Source organism: Hyaena hyaena, unplaced genomic scaffold (genome assembly GCF_003009895.1).
Source record: "Hyaena hyaena isolate Hyena2069 unplaced genomic scaffold, ASM300989v1 scaffold_480, whole genome shotgun sequence".
Classification (NCBI taxonomy): Eukaryota; Metazoa; Chordata; class Mammalia; order Carnivora; family Hyaenidae; genus Hyaena; species Hyaena hyaena.
In genome coordinates, this window is record NW_024081108.1 from 93,893 (window position 1) to 114,657 (window position 20,765).

At 33.6% G+C, this 20,765-nt stretch overlaps 1 protein-coding gene across 1 annotated transcript in view; it reads right to left on the bottom strand.

Moving 5' to 3' along the window:
- Positions 1–424: 424 nt before the first annotated feature.
- Positions 425–20,765, bottom strand: part of STPG2 (sperm tail PG-rich repeat containing 2) — a 348,920-nt gene continuing 328,579 nt past the window's right edge. The window contains exon 13 of the mRNA XM_039254246.1: positions 425–481. Coding sequence (XP_039110177.1) covers positions 467–481 — 15 coding nt within the window. The 3' untranslated portion in view covers positions 425–466. The remainder of the gene's footprint in view (positions 482–20,765) is intronic.

Consider the following 20,765-nt stretch of genomic DNA (forward strand, 5'->3'; position numbering starts at 1 on the left):
AACATATTACATTAGACTATAAGCCTTCCTTTGTCTGGGAAGGGAGTCTTAATATTCACTTCAATCTCTCATGACTTCAATTAACTAAATTCTGGTTTCTCTTCCATCTTACACGTCCAGGTTATAAATGTGTTGCATATTTAGAACCCGAGCCTGTTGGTCCAACAATAATTCATAACTCATTACTTGATAAACTTCTTTTTTCACAAAAATCTAGATGTTATTAAAGAATTCTCAGAAAATGATTTGGGAAAAGACTAGATACACAGGAAAAATATGCTTTCTGGTATATACCTTGCTGACGTGTCAAGCATCCTTGCCCATTCTTATTATGACAGAGTTAATACTTTTCATATGATACTATGCTTCACATTCCTCTAGAACTCAGATAATTATTTTACTCCATGTACCTGAGAATCCAGTTTCCAGGTTAAAAGGTTCGGGAAAAGGTTATTTTGTTCTGTAATCATATTAACACTTGCTGGAAAGAGAAAGACAGATATTCTAACACTGTTTGTAAAGCATTTCTCTTTGTCCAGATCATGCATTGGATTGAATTTTAGAAGGTCTTAACTACGATAAGCTACTTTTAGGAAACAGTAATAGTTAAATTTTTTTTTTATTTTTTATTTGATTCAACTTGATTTGACTAAGGGCTTTATGGGTACGTAAAAGGGACACGTTATCAAACTAAGATGGTTAGTGGGGCGCCTGGGTGGTTCAGTCGGTTAAGCATCCGACTTCGGCTCAGGTCATGATCTCACGGTTCGTGGGTTTGAGCCCCACATCGGGCTCTGTGCTGACAGCTACCTCAGAGCCTGGAGCCTGTTTCAGATTTTATGTCTCCCTCTCGTTCTGACCCTCCCCTGCTCAAACTGTCTCTCTCTCTCTCTCTCAGAAACAAACAAAACATTAAAAAAAAAAAAAGTAAGATGGTTAGTTTCTAGCTAGCAGGAGCTGGAAGTAGCAGAGGGAGTAAGGGGGCTTTGCCTGCAGACAAACAGGTTACCAATGTGTGGTGACACATTCAGTTCTCTGTCATAAGATAAGGACTTACCCAAGGTAACCATTCAAAATTACAAGTGATTGTAAAAGCACAATTCAGTTGTATCCCAGTGTCATTTGGCCTTTCTAGATAACCAAGAAAAATAAAATAAACCATGTATGGTACATGTATAGAAAAGGCTAAAAAAGCACAAGATGCTTACATCATTCCTCCTAAGAATGAAAGTAAAGTTTCAGAGACCTTAGAACATTACGATTTTTAAATCCTGGTTAAGTCAATAACTTTCTTGTATATGTCCAATTGCTGTTGCATAAGTGCAGTTTCCCTATACAAGGTAAAAAACTATTGTTTAAATCTCCTTATTTATATATAAAAAAAAGATTTATAAATCTAAAAATGTGAAGAGGGGTGCCTGGGTGGCTCAGTTGGGTAAGCGCTGACTTTAGCTGAGGTCATGATCTTGCTGAGTTTAAGTTCCTCATAGGGTTCTGTGCTGACACCTCAGAGCCTGTTCTCTGTTTCAGATTCTGTGCCTCCATCTCTCTCTCTGCCTCTCCCCTACTCAAGTTCTCTCTCCCTCTCTCTCTCTTTCTCAAAAATAAACATTAAAATTTTTTTAATATAAAGAAAACTCATCAATGGAAAAGAATGCATTATTAGAAGATGCTGAAATCACTATTATAAAATCAATCTTGTATGAAAATAGCTCCAAACCTAATATTATGAGGAAAATTTTTCAGAAATTATGTTCCTATAATTTATGTCATTAGGCTTCCTGGAACACTTAAAATCAAAGTCAGCAATGTAAAATTTGAATTGAATATAGATTCCTAAATGATATACAGAAATGTATGAAAAAAGAACATTTAAAAATTCAAATGATAATACATTTGGATCAGATAAACTTATATTTTAGGTTTTGTGGTGACTTCCTTTATTTTCTAACTAGCAAAAGAAAAGCACACTTTCCTCTCTTTTATTATTTTATAGGTAATGCTTGAAAGCAAAGAAGATAGGTGATAAAACAGTGAAGGATTAGGTAGAATTACAGGAAACTGATAAAGCTGAGTGAACTACAAAAGAGTAGTTTGAATCTGAAAAGTAAATAGAGAAGAAATTAAAAACAGATCCAAGTCATTGAAAAGAATTTTCCACATTTTAAAAAACATTGGTTATTACATAATGTGAAATACATTTGGAGCTTCTTTGCGAATTCCTAGTAAATTCATAGGAAATTATTCCTGCCATATGAAAGGATGCACATTTTATGAATACAGTTATGCTAAAAATATCAAATGAAACTTTTGGTAATGCTTATTAATATGAATTGCATTTCCTGACATATAATAAAAAGAAGTATATAATCTTGAGCAGATAAATGGATACTCTGATGGTAATTACTATCACAAATTTGCACAAGCGCAAATGAGTTTTTATCTAAAGGCCTTGATATATCATTTATGATAAAAGTTTTGTGGGGTTTATGACAAATATTTCCATTTACACATAGTAATGAAGAAAGCCAAGCATAGAAAAGACTTAAAATTGCTAGCATGTCCTTTGCCATGTCCTACAAATACATGGATTTATCAGTCTCTTACTGATAGAATTACAGTTAAATTTAAAAAGAAAAAGCTTTCTTATTCCACTTTATAATTATTTTCTAACTTGAAAGGAGAAAAACAAAAATTTGATGAAACTATAAATGTCTTTTTCCACATAGAGTACACTCCCAGCATGAGCTTAACTTGTCTCTGACCACTGAAAGTTTAAAAAAAATAAAGAGAAAAGTACTGGAAATTGGTAATATATTTTCTTACAAGAAAAAAATGCTATACTTTCATATTTTTCATAAGCTAATTATATTAGAATACATGATATTTTTTAAAATGATATAATGTTTTTAAATCTCTTAAATTTACATTTTTTACCCAAAACTTATAGTTTAATTTCCCTACCTCATTCTCAGTCTGTACACTGGGGAGATAATCAGAAATAAAATTAAATTTATGCCTTAAAGGGTAGTAGTAGCCTATGGGAGAGATAATGCATGTACATATAAAATAATAAAATATAACAGTAGAAATTATTCTATCATTAAAGCTTTAATGAATTATGTAGACAATAAATGAAATTTCACAAGAGCATGAGAACTTTAAAAGCAAAAAAAAAAATTATCAAAGATGAGATCAACCATAACTAAGCAGAAAATTCAACAACTCCTTTTAAAGATTTTACTAAGGTTGTCCTTAAACCAAGATAGACTAAAATGATTATTACTGACTATGATTTATTGGGTGGTAAGGGAGGACTTTTTGTCCAAATGTAATACAATGATACTTCACATACTTTTAGTAGAAGACCAAAAGTTTTTCATAGTAAGAGTTAAATTTAAATATGTAAGCAAAAGTGGTGACCTTGGTAGTACGGTAATTTAAAATCACAATGTGGTATATATGTATATAATATCAGATTCACCCCTAAATGGACGCTTTGACTCAGGTATTAGGGAATCACATGTTAGCACAGAATGATAAAAGAAAAGAAAGTCTGACGATCTAATTTTGTTACTTAACAACATAGCTAAAGGCTAGTTGTGATTTCAAATAATATAATGTCTCAATGAACAGTATTGGGAAAAATAGTTACTGATATGAAAAATAAGAAGTAACTTTGAATCTCTACCTTTCTCATTTTCCACCAAATTTCAAATGAAAAATAATTAATTTGTTAATTAATTAAAAGTGCTAACAAAGCATCAAGAGTTTTTGTTGTTGTTATTATTTAGTTTTTTGGTTTTACATTTTGGAATTAGGTTTTTAAAAAAGGGATATATGTCTCTAAAGCTAGAGACAAAGGAAAAAATTGGGTCTACCTCATCTAACAAAAATACACATCTTCTGAGAAAACACAATTAAAAAATACAAACTAGAAAAATGTCTGTAAGCTATGTAACTGAACAATGCTTACATTAATGATAATTTAAAAAGCTTGTAGCAACTAAAGATAAGCAGAACAACTTTTGTCTGAGAATGCTGTTCAGTGTCCCCAAGCTGATCTTAAGAATAGAAGCCACATGTAAGTTATGTGAGAGGTGCTAAAAACAATGGCAATTGACATGGAAAGGGAGACAGGGAAGAGAAGACAGCTAGTAAAGGTAACATTATCATAGCAGCTACCACTATTGGAGACAATTGTTTGAAACTATGGGGAAATTTGGGGAAACTGTAGAACACAGGTTTCACAGTTACAAACACAAGAGGTGAGGAAGGTGGGTTATATAACAACAACTCCTGCCAACTATTGATGGAAAGCTGCCTTAAAAAGTGTTAATTCTCTGGGGCTTCTAGTCGAGATGTTGAAGGTCAAAGAGGCCTCTGTGACTTCAAAGAACTCCCTGAAGAAAATAGATGCAGTTGCTGGCAGCTGGGAGTTTGGCTGGCACTCACTGAAACTGTTAGTTCCAAGAGAAATAGCAGAGATTGTAGGGGTTCTGCTACAAGAAGCAAATAACAGTAACTCTCTAAGTAAAATTAACTGGTAGTTTACATTAAAAATACATAAATGCTTGAAGGTCATGAAAAAGATAAATTTCATGAGTAATCAAGTAATGCAAATTTTAAAATATTTGAATTTTGCATATTAAAATTTTATTTTTATGTAAGTCAAGTCATTATGTTGTTCATCTTAAACTTAGACCATGCTGTAGGTCTCAATAAAAAAGGAATAAATGTAAAAAACTAAAGTAATATTTTTTAAAAATGTGAGAAAAATACTTGCTCATATGTTGGTGGGAATGCAACTGACAAAAGCCCCATGGAAAAATCAGTCAACATATTTTATGTACATTGATCTAAGGGTTCACTTCCTGACTAGTCTATTTACAACTGCAACTCTATCTTTGACACTTCAGTATTTCCATGCTTTTGTTTTCTCCGTAGTATATTATCACCACCTAATAGCTATATATATTTTTTACGTATCAATTTAGTTTTATTATTTGTTCCCTTCAGTAGACTATAAGCCAAATGAGGGCAGGGATTTCTGTCTGCTTTACTCATTGCCACCCAGAGTTGAGAAGAGTGGTTAGCACTTAAGAGATAGCCAATAAAATTTGCTGAATGGATGATTTTCCATAAGTATATCGTTAGGCAACAATAGAAAAACTGACCACTAATACATCCAAATAAAGTTTATTTTGATATTGTTTTGTAATAGTGGACAAACAGAAATAACATAGTGACCAAATGAAGGGACTCTTTACATGATATACATGTATACTACATGGATTAAAATGATAATATGCATCTATATAGTTTTGATATGAAAAAATAGGGATTCTACATCATTAAGTTAATAAAACAGTTTATCAAATAGCATTATTCAATATGATTCAATTTTGGCTAAGCATGTGTTTTTAGTGTACATCTAATCTGGAATAATATGCAGAGAAATAGTAACTCTTATTTCTGGCTGATAGAATTCACAAGTTAATTCGCCATTCACTGGTGAGTTTCAATATTTTCTACTGTGAATTTTATACAGTATGTGCTTATAATGAGTTATAAATCTATTTTTATTGTGAAAATATATTGAATCTAATATAGAAAGCCTATAGTGGCTAAAGGGTTGTATCTTTAATTTTTTTCAATGCCACAAATTGACCAAACATCAAACAAACATTTAAAAATGACCAAAGCATTTGTGCATATTGTTTTATGATACTAACTTGAAATTTCTTTATGTGACCTAGACTCGTATTTTAGAGTTGCAGAACTGAACATGAGAACTATACTAGTTTTCCCAAATAGAGAGCCCTTTAATGGGATATATTTATGTGTGTTTTGTTGGAAAACCTCACTAAATTAAAGTTTATTTTTACCATTTTGAAGAGCTGATAGAACTATTAAACCAAAACATAACTTTTTACTTCACTTAGCATCTTGATTCATATTAATGTCAGCTTCTTGCATTAATATTTTGTATGCAATAGAGAAAATAAAATCTCAAGAGAAGAAGACATTTCCATTTTTGTTTGTTTATCAAGATCAAAAGATGTATAAAAACCCTCTATAACTATATTTTAATAATGCCTAAAGCACAAAACAAGAGATTTTAGGTATTCATTTGAAACAGCTGGCAGAATTACTTATTTCCTACTTCAGTTTTAACAGCATATCCATCACCGATGTTGCTGCGATACTGCAAAATATTTTTTTAAAAGAATAGAAATTATGCTATTTTTCATGTCAATGTAGTCTCCTAATATCTGGTCATATTTTTATAAAAATAACTCTAAAAATACACTTTTAAGTATTTTTACTTTGTAGTGATACAAAGCTAGAACTTAATTTAGGATACACACTTTCCTCTAGTTACTAAGAAACAATTATTTTTCTTCTATTTTTTCTCATATATACAACTCATTTGGTGGCAATCACAAAAGGTATATAGATGTAATCTTAAATCACATTATAACATCAGCTGTCTTTAAGCGATGGTTGCAGTAAGCACGTATTACAAACCCTTAAGACTACCTACAGCATCAGTAAGGGGCTCTTCCTGAACCCCTGAGCCTTGAGGACCTGTGTTTCACAAGCCCACGGGATAAATCTACTAAAGAATGAATGGATGTCCCGGTCACTTGGGATGCAGTGCTCAATACAGGCACACTATAACCCCAAACGTTACAAATCTACTTTTATGACCTCCTACCGTTTACTCCAGGGAAACATTTCATATATTTTTCTATGTTCTCAAAAATAAAAAGTGACTCCATCCAAATATCATGCAGGTTTGTGGTATGTGCTCCTGTCAACATCGGCCACAGATGTATTTTGACTCTGGAGCAAACACGAGTGAGATGAAACCAAAGGGAGTTTACCACTTGGGACCTCTTCACAGTGAGCCTAGCGCAACACTACAAATGGAGGCCCAAGTTCCTTACTTTGAAATATTTTAAAGATATACACCAGGCTAATAAACCTTTAAGTACAATATGTTCTACTATCCTGCGTTAAAAGAGATACCTTTATAACCATAAAATTAAGAAAAGTACACGTAAAGCTTACGGTTTTATATTTTGGCGTTGCCATATAATAAGGGTGACTGAACGTAATTTAATTACCTTGCCTATCCGATTGGCCAGCAGAGTCTGCATGAATAATAAAATGCATATGTAATTCAAAATCACTACACCTTTACTCCATTACATTTTTCTTGCTTTCATTTCAGCAAGATTATTAATTAGGCTGTTATAATCAAGATCTCTCACATAAGTTTGCTCTATTAATAGTAATAATTTAAGTTAGGATTGTAAAACAAATGGTAACTACATTAAAAAGCATACCAAAAATTTTTGAAATTTTTAATTGATAAATGATTAAAATTATTTTTATGTATGTTTTCAAAAAGTTGTCTCCTAAAATTTTTAAGTTATTAAAATTAATAATTATTTTTCTTATAAAATGTATAGTATTTATTAAAATTAAAGGACAAACACAACATAACCAGTGAATATCAAAATTTTAAGTTTAATATATAAAGCTAAAATTTTCATGTGATAATCTGAAAATCAAATAAACATTTAAAATTATTTTTATAAAAATGAAACTATATAATTTGAGCATCAGTGTTCATCTAGCTGCCAAATATAAATAAACAATTTCATGCTGCATGAATGTTAGGTCATATATGTACATGTTTTCCCACCACTATTTGTTGACGAGACTATCATTTCCCTATTATCAAAGACACCATGAAAAAACTACTGGCCAATTGTCAAGGTTATTTCAGCAGTGGTTGTATTTCCTGGGTAAAAAGAGAAACACCAACAGAGCCTGGCTACCAGACTTGACTAAGAGAATCTGGACATTAATGGGACACTTGTATTCAAGGAGAACTTGTGCAGTAGACTGTAGAGAATTGCTTTGCCTAAGAAATTCTCTTTAAAAGATCACAAGACCAGATATTATTGAATAAGCATATATATATATATATATATATATATATATGGAAATATGTACTAGATTTAAACTTTACAATAGCAGGGACTATTATAGCCAATGGAAGAAATAAGGAATATACACAACATCTACAAACAAATACATGTGCTGAAGAAATAACATTTTAAGAATACAAATTCTACAATTTTCTCTGCCTATTACAGTCTTCTGTCCCATATGCTCTTTTTCTTAGTTGGCTAGATATTGTGTGTTCCTTGGTGGGGGAGGAGTAGGAAGGGAGGAGTAGGAAGTAGGTGAGGGGGAACAATGAATTCTTAAATTCTGAAAAAGGTTTTAATCTTCTGTTTTCTCTAGTAAGTACTGATAGATAGAACCCACAAAAAGAAAATCTCTTTGAAGTCCTCAATAGCTTTTAAGAGGGTGAAGTGGTCCTGTGAGCAAAATGTTTGAGAATCACAGCTAGAAACCAGGCTGGTTCCACATCTCCACTTAGATAGAACTTAAAAGGGTCTGTGAGAATGATTACTTCAAAAAATGTAAATTCACTAACCATTTATATATGTGTAACAAACAACAAAATAACTTCAATATACATGTGACATTTTAATCGTTATTTAGTTTGAACATCAGCAGGCTTTGAACTAACTACTGAAGGCCATTTGAAGACAGAATTGGAGCTTAATACAAGGATTTTATTACTTCATTTACAAAGGTAGACTTTAGATCCCTAGGGAACTGAAGAGGGATCACTACATAAAAAGAAACAAAGTTGCCTTTTATATGATGGACTCTCACATGGCAGTGAGTTATACATTCTCAGGCTTTATGTCAGCTCGTGAAGCTCCCTAGAAAGCTTGGGAATGAATGACCTTTTTATTTTTGAAGTAGCTCTTTCAGTCAAAGCTTTATCTGCACAACAAGAAGAGAAAAAGAAAAGTGCTTTGGCCTACTACATGTGCCTTATAGGTTTCAGTGCCAGTTCAGTGATGTAATAATAACTATTTTGGGTTCCTGAATAGTTTACCTACTGTACTGGGCATGACTCCTTGTTGTTACATAATAAATAGTAAGTCAGGGGGAAATTGCCAAAGCTTATCTGAAATAGTGGACACACGTATAAAAGAATTGGAAGAGTAAGCTAAAATATACTAGTGCGTGTTCTGTTGAGATAGAACACATCTATCATATTCCAACAACAATTCATCATAATATGCCTCCTTTAGGCCTCTGACCAGTAATTTGGACTTGATTCTCCTAAGGGAGAGGGACATTTGTAGATGAGGCTTCATATTATATTGATGGATCTGTTAAATTAGGTTTTGCCTTGTAGCTACTGAGCAATTTTGCTACTGAGATTTTATCCCCTACTCTGGTGCCACACCCCCTGACAAGAGCCTTTGTGTACTTCATCACATACAACTACAGGAACTAGAATACTGCAACAATCCTACTGGGATGAAAGAGGAATGTGATGCATGGTATTAGGGATTTCTTAAACACCTCCCAGCATGGATGAAAAGGTGTGTGCTTTATTCATACTTCTTTCATGAAATACATCTACTAAATAATGGCAACATTCCCAGATCTGGGGATACTGCTCTAATTGTTCATTCTGCAGACAGGACAAGTAATATCTGGCTAAAAGATTTATTGTACACTTACTCAGGGTCCGGCGTGGTGCCAAGTGTTTTACATGAATGTTCTGATGTGATCCCCAGAAAAACCTTACAAGGGGGTTAGTGTCACCATCTCAATTTTATAGAGAGGAAATGGAGGTTCAAAAAGGTTAAATAAATTCCCTAGATCAAAAAGTTAGTAAATGGAAGAGTCTAGATTAACTTTTTCCATTTGCAATCATTTCATTGATTAACCAATGTATGTACTAATTCACCAACTGGATTCCACCTAGTGAGGTTTGTTTGGAGGGGTGCATATGAAGCACACTTGGCCAAACCACTTAAAATAAAAATATACAAATTTGGATGGTAAGATTATTCTCTGAAACTGATATTTACAAAATATTTTTATTAAGGTAAAAATGACTAACATGCCAATATACTGTTAAAACGATGAAGGAAATCCTAAATGAAATCTACTTAGAGCTAGCACAAGTACAGCAATGATTCCATGGTTAATATGGATTCATCCTTGACAAATTAGAAAAACAATTTATAATAATAGAGTCAGTTTAGTGTAGTGAAAGCAAAAGGAAAACAAACGGAAACACAGGTTTTAGACTTGCTAGACCTGGCTTTGCTGCTTATGACCTGTGTAAATTTGGGCAAGTTACTTAACCTCTCTGAGATAGTTTCCTTATCAATAAAATGAGGATCCCAGTCCCCAAACCATATGGTTGCTATTAGGATTAGTGGTTATGTACTAAGGCCACTGTGATATGATGAGTCCTCCTCGATCCCTATCCATCATATCATTTTCTAGAGTGACTTATATCAAAGTAATGCATTCACTGTGAGAATTTGTATGCAAGAAAATTTAAAAGTCAGGATTTTAATAATTGGAGAACACTGAATTAGAAGACACAGGGTGCCTGCTATCAAATGTTCTTTAAAATAGAGATGAAAGGAGTGAAGGCTAAGTTCTCTATACCTCTCACAATCTCAAAAACTAAGAGAAAATGTTATGTATAATATGTACTTCTAATGAAAAAAAAGTTACAGTGGGATTTTAAAAAACATGGATAAGAAATAAAAAATAACAAACTTCTAAATTCTAGGCTTAAGCTTTAGACTTTGTTTTTCCCAATCATCTGCAAGTTTCCCTAGCCTTGATCTACCAAGAAAGAGTTTTGGGAGCAATGGCGCAGAGTAGGGGATTAAAAAACCTTGAATTCAAGGTTGGTTCAGGAGGTTCTGGTCCTGATTAGTTCTGTAATCCCAGACAAATCAATGGGTTCTGAGATAATTCTTCTTTTATAAAATGAATGTTTGGCTATGTGCACTAAATCAATAGTCTCTACTAGAAATGAAATCTAATAACAATTATTCTTTAAATTTTGTAACTGTCACCAAACAGGCTTCAGTTGAAGATAAATAAAAGGTGGTTTCTGAAACATTTTAAAGAAAGACCAAAATATTCTCCACAAACAAGTATATTATTTGCATACAGAAATCAAATCCACTTATTCATAACAATTTTTAGGTAATTTTAAAATAAAATATAATAAACTACTAGATTCAAAATAAAATATTAAGACAAAATTATGCATCGTTAGATGACCTATACAAGAATAAAGTGTGACAAATCAATGAAATTGGAATTTGAATTTATGTTATAGCTTATAGAATCATCTTCATTAGTTTATATTCATATGTTTAATGCATTTGGCATATGAGAACTAAGTTTCATTAATTTATTTCAAAAATTTTACAAATATTTGCTGAGTGCCTAAATATACCAGGAACTAAGGTAGCTATAAGAATGGATATCAATGATTAAATATTTAACATTTCATGGGGATAGATATTAATTATGTAAATATGATAAGTCATGCAAAAGAAAATTAAAGCTTAAATGTGAAAAATTAACATAAAATCTGATTCAGATTGTAAATTTAGGAAGACTTTTTTTGAGGAAAGGATTTACAGGTAATTTAAGAACTGTGCATGAGTTGCTGCCAAAAAAAAAGTAGACGGAATCTGAAAAGGCTACATACTATATGATTCCAACCATTTGACATACTGGTAAAAGCAAAACTCTAGAAACAGTAAAAAGATCAGTAGTTGACAGGAGTTAGGAGGGAAGGAGGAATGAATAGGCAGACCACAGAGGACTTTTAGGGTGGTGAAATTACTCTGTAGGATTCTATAATGGTGGGCACATGTGATGACAAATTTGTCCAAACCCATAGAATGTACAACACCAGAAGTGAACCAATGCAAATTATGGACTCAGGTGATAATGATAAAAATATAAATTCATCAATAATTTAAAAAGCGTACCACTTTGGTGGGGCATGTTGATAACAGGGAAGGCTTTATGTACGGGGATGGGACATCTATGGAAAATACATCAACTTTCTGCTCAATTTTGCTGTGAACCTAAAACTGTTCTAAAAAATTAAGCTTTTAAAAAGTAGAGGAAGATCCCAGACATACAGGACTAAAAACAGGAAAATTTTAGGAATTTGGAATAGAAGCCACGGTTTTCTCATCATTCTAAGATGCTCTTATCCATCTAAGGTAGATACTTCTTAAAAGCTGATAAATATGAGCTATGAATGAAATCTAAATAGAACACATAAATAAAAACAGTGTAATGCATTAAATGCTCATGTAAAAGTATTATACTAAAATGCTCTCTTTATAGCCATACAAGATGATTCCATAGTACCCTCTATTTAATAGTGTTTTAATTTTTTTTTAATGTTTTTTATTTATTTCTAGGAGAGAGAGAGAGACAGCGTGAGCAGGGGAGGATCAGAGAGAGAGGGAGTCACAGACTGAAACAGGCTCCAGGCTCCGAGCTGGCAGTCAGCACAGGGCCCGACGCGGGGCTCGAACCCACGAACCGCGAGATCATGACCTAAGCGAAAGTCGGACGCTAACCGACTAAGCCACCCAGGCGCCCCAATAGTGTTAAATTACCTACATAATATACATTAATAATATAATAATAATATATAAATTGCAACTCCTCTCTCTAAAATTCACTTTAACTTTAGCTCAAAAGTTAGATCCAGTGTAACTTAACATCTACTCCAATTTCTAATACTATATAACAAATTAACCCCAAACTTAGGGATTTAAAACAACATATTCAACCCCTGTGTTCTCTGGATCCAAAATGTAGGACTGGATAATTTGTCTCTATTATATTTCAACTAGTATTTTGAAGCTGAGACTCATGTGTCAGGTGGGGGGCAGTATCATGTAAAATCTTTCATTTGCATATCTGATACCAGGATAGGAATAACTCAAAAACTAGGACTGCTTACTGGAGCAGCAATTTGTGGCTCCTCCATGTGGTTTGGCTTCCTTCTAGAATGTTGGTCTCAAGGTAGTCAAACTTCTCACATGGAATCTTTGGGCTCCAAACACAAATATTCCAGAGAACAAAGTAGAAACTGAGTTACCTTTGAGGATTTGGCTTCTGAAGTAACACACCATTGTTTCTGCCATACTCTATTGGCCATAAACAATGTGTGAACCCATCAAATTGGGACGAGTACCTAGAAGTCACTTTACTTATTGAATAAATGTGAATTTCACATATTGAATAAATGTGAAAGAATGTGGCAATTCTTAATTTCCACCACATCTAAAGCACTACCATAATCATGAAAAAAGTAACCATTACTTCCAGATGTGCTGGTTGTCTGCTTTTTCTCAGGAAAGTATTATTTTTCCTGAGGTAATTTAAGCATTTTAAACCCCACTTTCCTGTCATCTTTTTATGTTCTCTTCGTTGGTTGGCCTTGATGCCTCCACTAACTTCCACTGAATTCTTACCAAGGGGACTACACTGACTACTTCCATCACCACTCCTTCATCTTAGGCAATTTTCTCCTTCTCATTCCATTAATACAGATTAATATAATATTTTTATAATTAATACAGACATTTACATATCATTTTAATTATTCTATTGAATTCATACATTTATCAGTTGACCTAACTTCCCTCATCCTTACACTAGTGGACTGGACTGACCTGTCAGCTCTCCTTTCCTTCTTGTATGTTCTCATTCATTCTCAGACCACCGACTACCACTTCCACGTCACAACTCTATCGTGCCACAAAATATTTCAGAGAAGTTAATGCTTAATTTATATATATGTTTGTTTTTAGAATGAGAAGAAAAGGAACAAATATCTTCTCTATCTAAACATTGGTAATTTGACAGTATCCTAAATTTGCTCAGCAAAGCACTACAACAATTCAAAATATGTGAGAAAATATAAAACAGCATCCCCAGTTTCCTAAAGTTCAAAACTTAAATTTCTGGAAGAAAATCATGACTTCTCTTCTATTCTTCTGTTAATTGCTGTAACAAGACAAATGAAGCTTGTGAGCTAAGATGTCTACACCACTGTTCCTCAAACAATCAGTGGTCAAAGAGCCTGGTTTTAAAATCTCCAGTCCATTTTGGAAGACAAATTCTTACAAAATAATTTACATAAGTAACTTAATAGAAAAGCGACCATGTCCTTGGATCTCAAAGTAATGCCAAATTGCTATTAAAATTTCTAAATAATTGCTCTTAAATTCTGTTTCCATCTAGTCATAGACTGGCAATAAAGTTAGTTCACACACTAGCATAAGTTTTCACACCATGATTTCAAAAGCCGTGTTCTATACAGTCTCATCATAAGGATTCTCTAACTTCTGAGCATTCCTTCACAGATATGGCCTAATACTTGGTTTCCAAATTCCACAGCCTAGTTGTACTAGAAACTAAACATTTGAAAAATGAAGAAAATAATTATCCAGGAATAAAAAAATAGCTATCCCACATTCAAATTTTTTGGGGGTAGACTGGGTGCCTCAGCTGGTTAAGCGTCGGACTTTACCTCAGATCAGGATCTCATGGTTGGTGAGTTCAAACCTCATCCCGGGGCTCTGTGCTGACAGTGCAAAGTCTGGAGCCTCCTTCTGATTCTGTGTCTCCCTCTCTTGCTGCCCCTTCCCCCTTCGTAGTCTCTCTCTGTCTCTCTCTGTCTTTCAAAAGTAAATGAAATGAAAAAAAAATTCTATATATAACTTCAGAAGGCAATGTATCTGAGGAGAAAGTAAATTAAATAATGAAGAATAAAAAAAACATTTTAAATTATTATAATGAAAATGAATGAAAATCATTTTAGGATAAGCAATAAGAACAAACTGATAATAACATTGGAATAATGGATCTTCTTCATTTTCACTTTACAAAATATCTGCCCTGAGGAAAATCATGTTACTGACTACTTGAATAGCATTCAACGATGTTGAGCCCATAGGTTTATTTTAGAGCTTGATAAAAGCTAACTATAAATTCAAATATATAACATTTCATGTTTAATTTCAGGCCCCTAAAAGTTCAGAGATCACTGATTAATAATTTTTGATGAATTTACAAAAAAATTATTTGTGTAAGTTAAAAAATTACTTAACTTTCAAATTCCGAATTGCTACTTTGTTTTTAATGGAATGGTATCTTTTATTTTACTTTATATTATTTGTTTAGATTTTTTTTTTTTTATTTCTAGGAGAGAGAGAGAGAGACAGCGTGAGCAGGGGAGGGTCAGAGAGAGAGGGAGACACAGACTCTGAAATAGGCTCCAGGCTCTGACAGACTCTGAAATAGGCTCCAGGCTCTGAGCTGGCAGTCAGCACAGAGCCCGACGAGGGGCTCGAACCCACGAACCGCGAGATCATGACCTAAGCGAAAGTCGGACGCTCAACCGACTAAGCCACACAGGCGGCCCGTTTAGATTTTGTTTTTAAAGTTTATTTATTTATTTGGAGAGAAGAAGAGAGAATGTGTGCATGAGCGTGGGAGGAGTAGAGAGAGAGAGAGAGAATCCCGAGCAGCCTCAGTGCTATTAGTGCAGAGTCCAACGTGGGGTCAAACTCACAAACCGTGAGATCATGACCTGAGTAGAAACCAAGAGTCCAATGCTTAACCGAATGAGCCATTCTGGTGCCCCTTGTTTAGAATTTAAATACTAAAAAATATATAATGTGCAAGTCTTCAGGAAAGTAAACCTATTATGATTTACTAACTTTTCATTTAGTTATATTTTTATAGAATGTATTCATATAAATGTGCTACCATTATAAATCATAGCAAATAGATTATAAATGGGTCACTTTCACAGTACTATTGGGAAGATAAACTGAGATAAGGTAGTTGAAGTCTTTACCTTAATGTCTAATAATATTTAATACTTAGTATATATGTTCATTATCATAATTGTAATTATTACCCTGAGCTCATGTTGAAAGTAAAAACCCAGGTTTTAAAACTTGAGACAGTAGGGGCACCTGGGTGGCTCAGTCGGTTAAGTGTCCAACTTCGGCTCAGGCTGTGATTTCGCAGTTGGTGGGTTCGAGCCCCACATTGGGTTCTGTGCTGACAGCTCAGAGCCTGGAGACTGTTTCAGATTCTGTGTCTCCCTCTCTCTCTGCCCCTCCCCCGCTCATGCTCTGTCTCTCTCTGTCTCAAAAATAAATAAAAACTATTAAAAAATTTTTTTTAAACCTGAGATAGTATACTGGAGAAACAAAAAGAAAAGCAACAAAAGTAGACAAACTTAAAAAACAGAAATCATTACAGATATCAATAAACTAAAATATTGTAGTTTAGATCATTAGTTCACTCAACAAATGCATTCTTCAATTTTTCATAAGAAGAAAGAGCAAATAACGGTGTCACTATTTTGAATATTACTTTTTTTTGAGAAAAGTAAACTTTTTCTTGCCTAGAAGAAGGACTTTTTTCCCCTCCAGTCATTACAAATAATCTTTTATTGCTGACTAAAAACTCCAGAAAAGAATATATACTGAATAGCTTACGATGTCTTTGAACCTAATATTGAAAACATCACCATTAAGAAAATACAAATCTTGTCAATGCCAAAGACAGTTCTGTATTATTGGCCCTTTTCTGGAAGCTATTCATTATATCTGAGTAGTGTTAGTCTTCTTACCCGGAAACCTGCTGATTCCTGGAATGTATCATTTGATGCTATTCCAAATAGCAGCCAAAAGACACAAAACTGAAACAGTAAGAAAACCTTTGAAATATGGCAAATTGTACTCAAAATTTGCCAGTAATTCCAAAGTTAATAATCAACTCATTATATTATGACTTAATTTTAATGACTGATAATGTAATACATTTTACATGTAAAATTCTCTGATGTTATTAAAATAGCATATCATGAATTGAATAAACATGTACATGTGTAAGTATACTTGATGTGACAGTAAGTAAATACACATATGGCTTAGTATATTCAGATGGGAAATAGTAATTATACATATATAATTTATTAAGCACGACTTTATAGTAGTCATTTTTCCAACTGTTTTGCAAACTTTATCTCATTTAAACCTCATAAAACCCCTAAAATGTAACTACAATTATTACTCTCATTTCACAAATAAGCAAACTGAATGTAGAAAGCTTAAGTATTGTTTAAAATCACTCAGCTAAAGCAGTGGAAGAACTAGGATTTAACCTTGAAGTCTGATTCCAAAGCTCACACTGTTAACCACTAACCATGTCACCTTCCACAAAGAAAATGAAATTAATGACAATCTATTATGTGCCAGGCACTTCATAGATTTTCTCATTTTTACAGATGAAGAAATTCACAGTTGTTTCTTTTAAGTGTTAAAGTACCAGAGTTCTTTCCCTATTTCCCAGTGTTTCTCAAAATATATTCTATGGACCGCCCACATCAAGGTAACCATATGCTATTTTAGTTTTTTAATGTTTGTTTGTTTGTTTTGTTTTTGAAAGAGAGAATGCAAAAGTACAAGTGTGGAAGGGGCAGAGAGAGAGGGAGACACAGAATTTGAAGCAGTTCCAGGCTCTGAGCTGACAGCACAGAGCCCTATGCCAGGCTTGAACTCACAAAATGCAAGATCATGACTTGAGCTGAAGTTGATGCTTTAACTTATTGAACCATCCAGGCACCCCACCCAGAAGCTATTTTCAAAGTCAGATTCTTGAGCTTTTGTCCCAGAGATAGAGATTTGATATACCTATAGCAAGGCACTTTTAACAGGTTTTCCTGTGAATTACACCAGAGTTGTGTGTGTGTGTGTGTGTGTGTGTGTGTGTGTGTGTGTGTGTGTATTTCTAGTGAGAAAGTTTCTGGTTTTTCACTTCTGTATCTCCTATGAGAAAATGAGATATTCATGAACTGGCAAAAAAAAGAAGAAGAAGAAAAGAAAGAAAGAAATTTAGTCTCCAAAATATTCAAGGTTAAAGTGACCATTTCATTGATTCTCATCTCATTCAGGACAAAAAAATGGATACTTAAATTATATCTCCTGAGGAAATGCCTTTTAACTTTTCTGATGTTAAAATGCTACTAAACATTACTAAATAATGTTTACAGAGATGAGAATAATAGGATGTCCAAATATTCTTTGGCTTTTGGTTTATAAATCTCAAAGATCTTGAATTTTAGATATATTTCTATTCTTCCACTGAAAATCTACCCTTACAAAGTTGTGCACAAAATGAGAAAAGAAACAAAGCCACTTTAGGAATATTTAACAGTTGGCATTTATTATGTACTGCAGGCCAGGCATTGTGCTAAGCTTTGTGAACTGGGTAAATTATTATTTGTTTTGTTTTGGTTTTCATTTTTTAGTATTTTTTAATTTAAATTCCAGTTAGTTACTATACAGTGTAATATTAGTTTCAGGTGTACACTATAGTGATTCAGCACTTCCATACAATACCCACTGCTCATCACACCAAGTGATGAATTAGGTAAATTATTATCTCCGTTTTATACATGACAACCCTGAGATTTAGAGAGGTTAACTAACCTGAACAAGATGATAAAAATAGTAAGTATTAGAGCTGGGATTCAAACTCAAGATTATTGATTGCAAAGGCCTCAATTATGCCAGCCCCATTTCATCACCCCCAACACAACTACCACCTCCAACATCACCACCATCACCACTGACTACTACTACCACCATTATCATCACTGGATCACTGCTACCATGACCACCACCACCCCATCTTTTGCCTCAATCTGTGTTTCTGAAGAAGTCAGCTTCCAGAGAACAAGTAGAGTGGTGGTATTTGTAATAAGGATAGAGAGTTAAAATTCAAAATAGATAGTCCAAATCTACTGAATCAGAATCTTCCGTAGTGGAAAAATGCATACGACCATTTTCCCCAGGCAATTCTCACACAAAGTAAAAGGAAAGGACCACTATAAAATGCAACAGTGCTTCCATTTATATGAGTATTATGATTATTAAAATACTTCAACAACCATTTTTAAGGCTATGAAAAATATAAATAGAAGTGTAAATGAGATAATATTATTAGTATAGATACAGTTTGGTTACACTTTTGTATTTTGTGGCATTTGAAACAGTACACAATGACCAAGTATAGTTTTCAAGCAAGTATACAGTATGAAAACACTTGGGTTTATAAGGAATAAATGATTGCCAAAGTACTGATATGTTTCCATAACTTAGGAAAAAGAAAGCAATGCAATATAAGCTCAATTTCAAAATTTTGTATTTGCACCTACAGTTAAGACATGTTAATGAGAGAGCACACTTTGACGTGGCACAGAAAAAAAATGTGAACTAATAGATTTTGTTTTCAAGCCTTCCATTCTTTACATTTATTTGCATCATATAACTAGATGCCAAACCAAGCATAACATGGGAATTTTGACACTATCATACTTCATACAAGGACATTTCAAGTAAAGAAAATTTGGAAAATGATGGCAGGTGTCTACATGTCACTATCCTCTCATTACTCTCCATAGGTCCCCAGATTAGCCATTTGAAACTAATTCATTAATTACTTAATGAATTGTGCACATATGTTCAAAGATACAATGGCAAGATTATTCACTGTAGAATTTTTTATGCCAAGGGGAAAAAAGGTAAAACAACCTATTTGTCCCTTACTAAAAGAATGGAAAGCAGTGGTTTATTCATACAACAGAATATTATCAGCAATTAGAAGTAATAAACAAAATCTTCATATTTTGACATTTGATACATCTCAAAAAATTTGAGTCAAAGAGTCAGCTGCAAATATTTATACATAGTATGAGTCAATTTATGCAGAAAATTAAATAAATAAAAGAGCAATGTATAATGAATATTTGGGGACTGAATTTAAGAATTAGGAAGAGGGTACCAAGAGAAAATAGTGAGTAAGGCATTCAAAACAGCAGTCAAAACCAAAGTAAAGGAAGAGAGACACAAGATATGTACCATATTCTGGGAATAAACAGCAGTTCTCTGGAAGAAACTAGCAGGAAATGAGGCTGGAATGATAGATAATGGCCAAACTGTGAAACATTCTTACTGCTTTGCAAGGAATTTGGACTTTATCCTGACAGAAATGGAGGACCAGAGGTTGTTAAGGAGGGCACTTGTGATGAGCATTCAGTGTTATACGTAAATGACGAATTGCTAAATTCTACTCCTGAAACCAATGCTATACTGTATGTTAACTAGTTAAATAAAAATTTGAAGGGCACCTGGATGGCTCAGTCAGTTAAGCATCAACTCTTGATTTCGGCTCAGGTCATGATCTCACACTTTGTGAGATTGAGCCCCATGTTGGGTTCTGTGCTTGACAGCATGGAGCCTTCTTGGGATTCTCCTTCTCCCTCTCTCTCTGCCCCCCAATCTGCTCACACATGTGTGCTCTCTCTCTCTCTCTCTCAAAAATAAATAATATAGGGGTGCCTGGGTGGCTTAGTCGGTTAAGCGTCCGACTTTCGCTTAGGTCATGATCTCGCGGTTCGTGGGTTCGAGCCCCGCGTCGGGCTGTGTGCTGACTGCCAGCTCAGAGCCTGGCGCCTGTTTCAGTCTGTGACTCCCTCTCTCTCTGACCCTCCCCTGCTCACGCTGTCTCTCTCTCTCCTAGAAATAAATAAAAATATTAAAAAATAAATAAATAAATAAATAAATAAATAAATAAATAATATAAAAAAATATGAAACAAATGGAGGACCTGAAAAGTGAGTTAATGGGAGGGTGAAATGATCAGATCTATGCTTTAGGAAGATAATTGTGACTATGAGATTAAAGAGCCTCCTGCAACAACCTAAGTAAAAGATA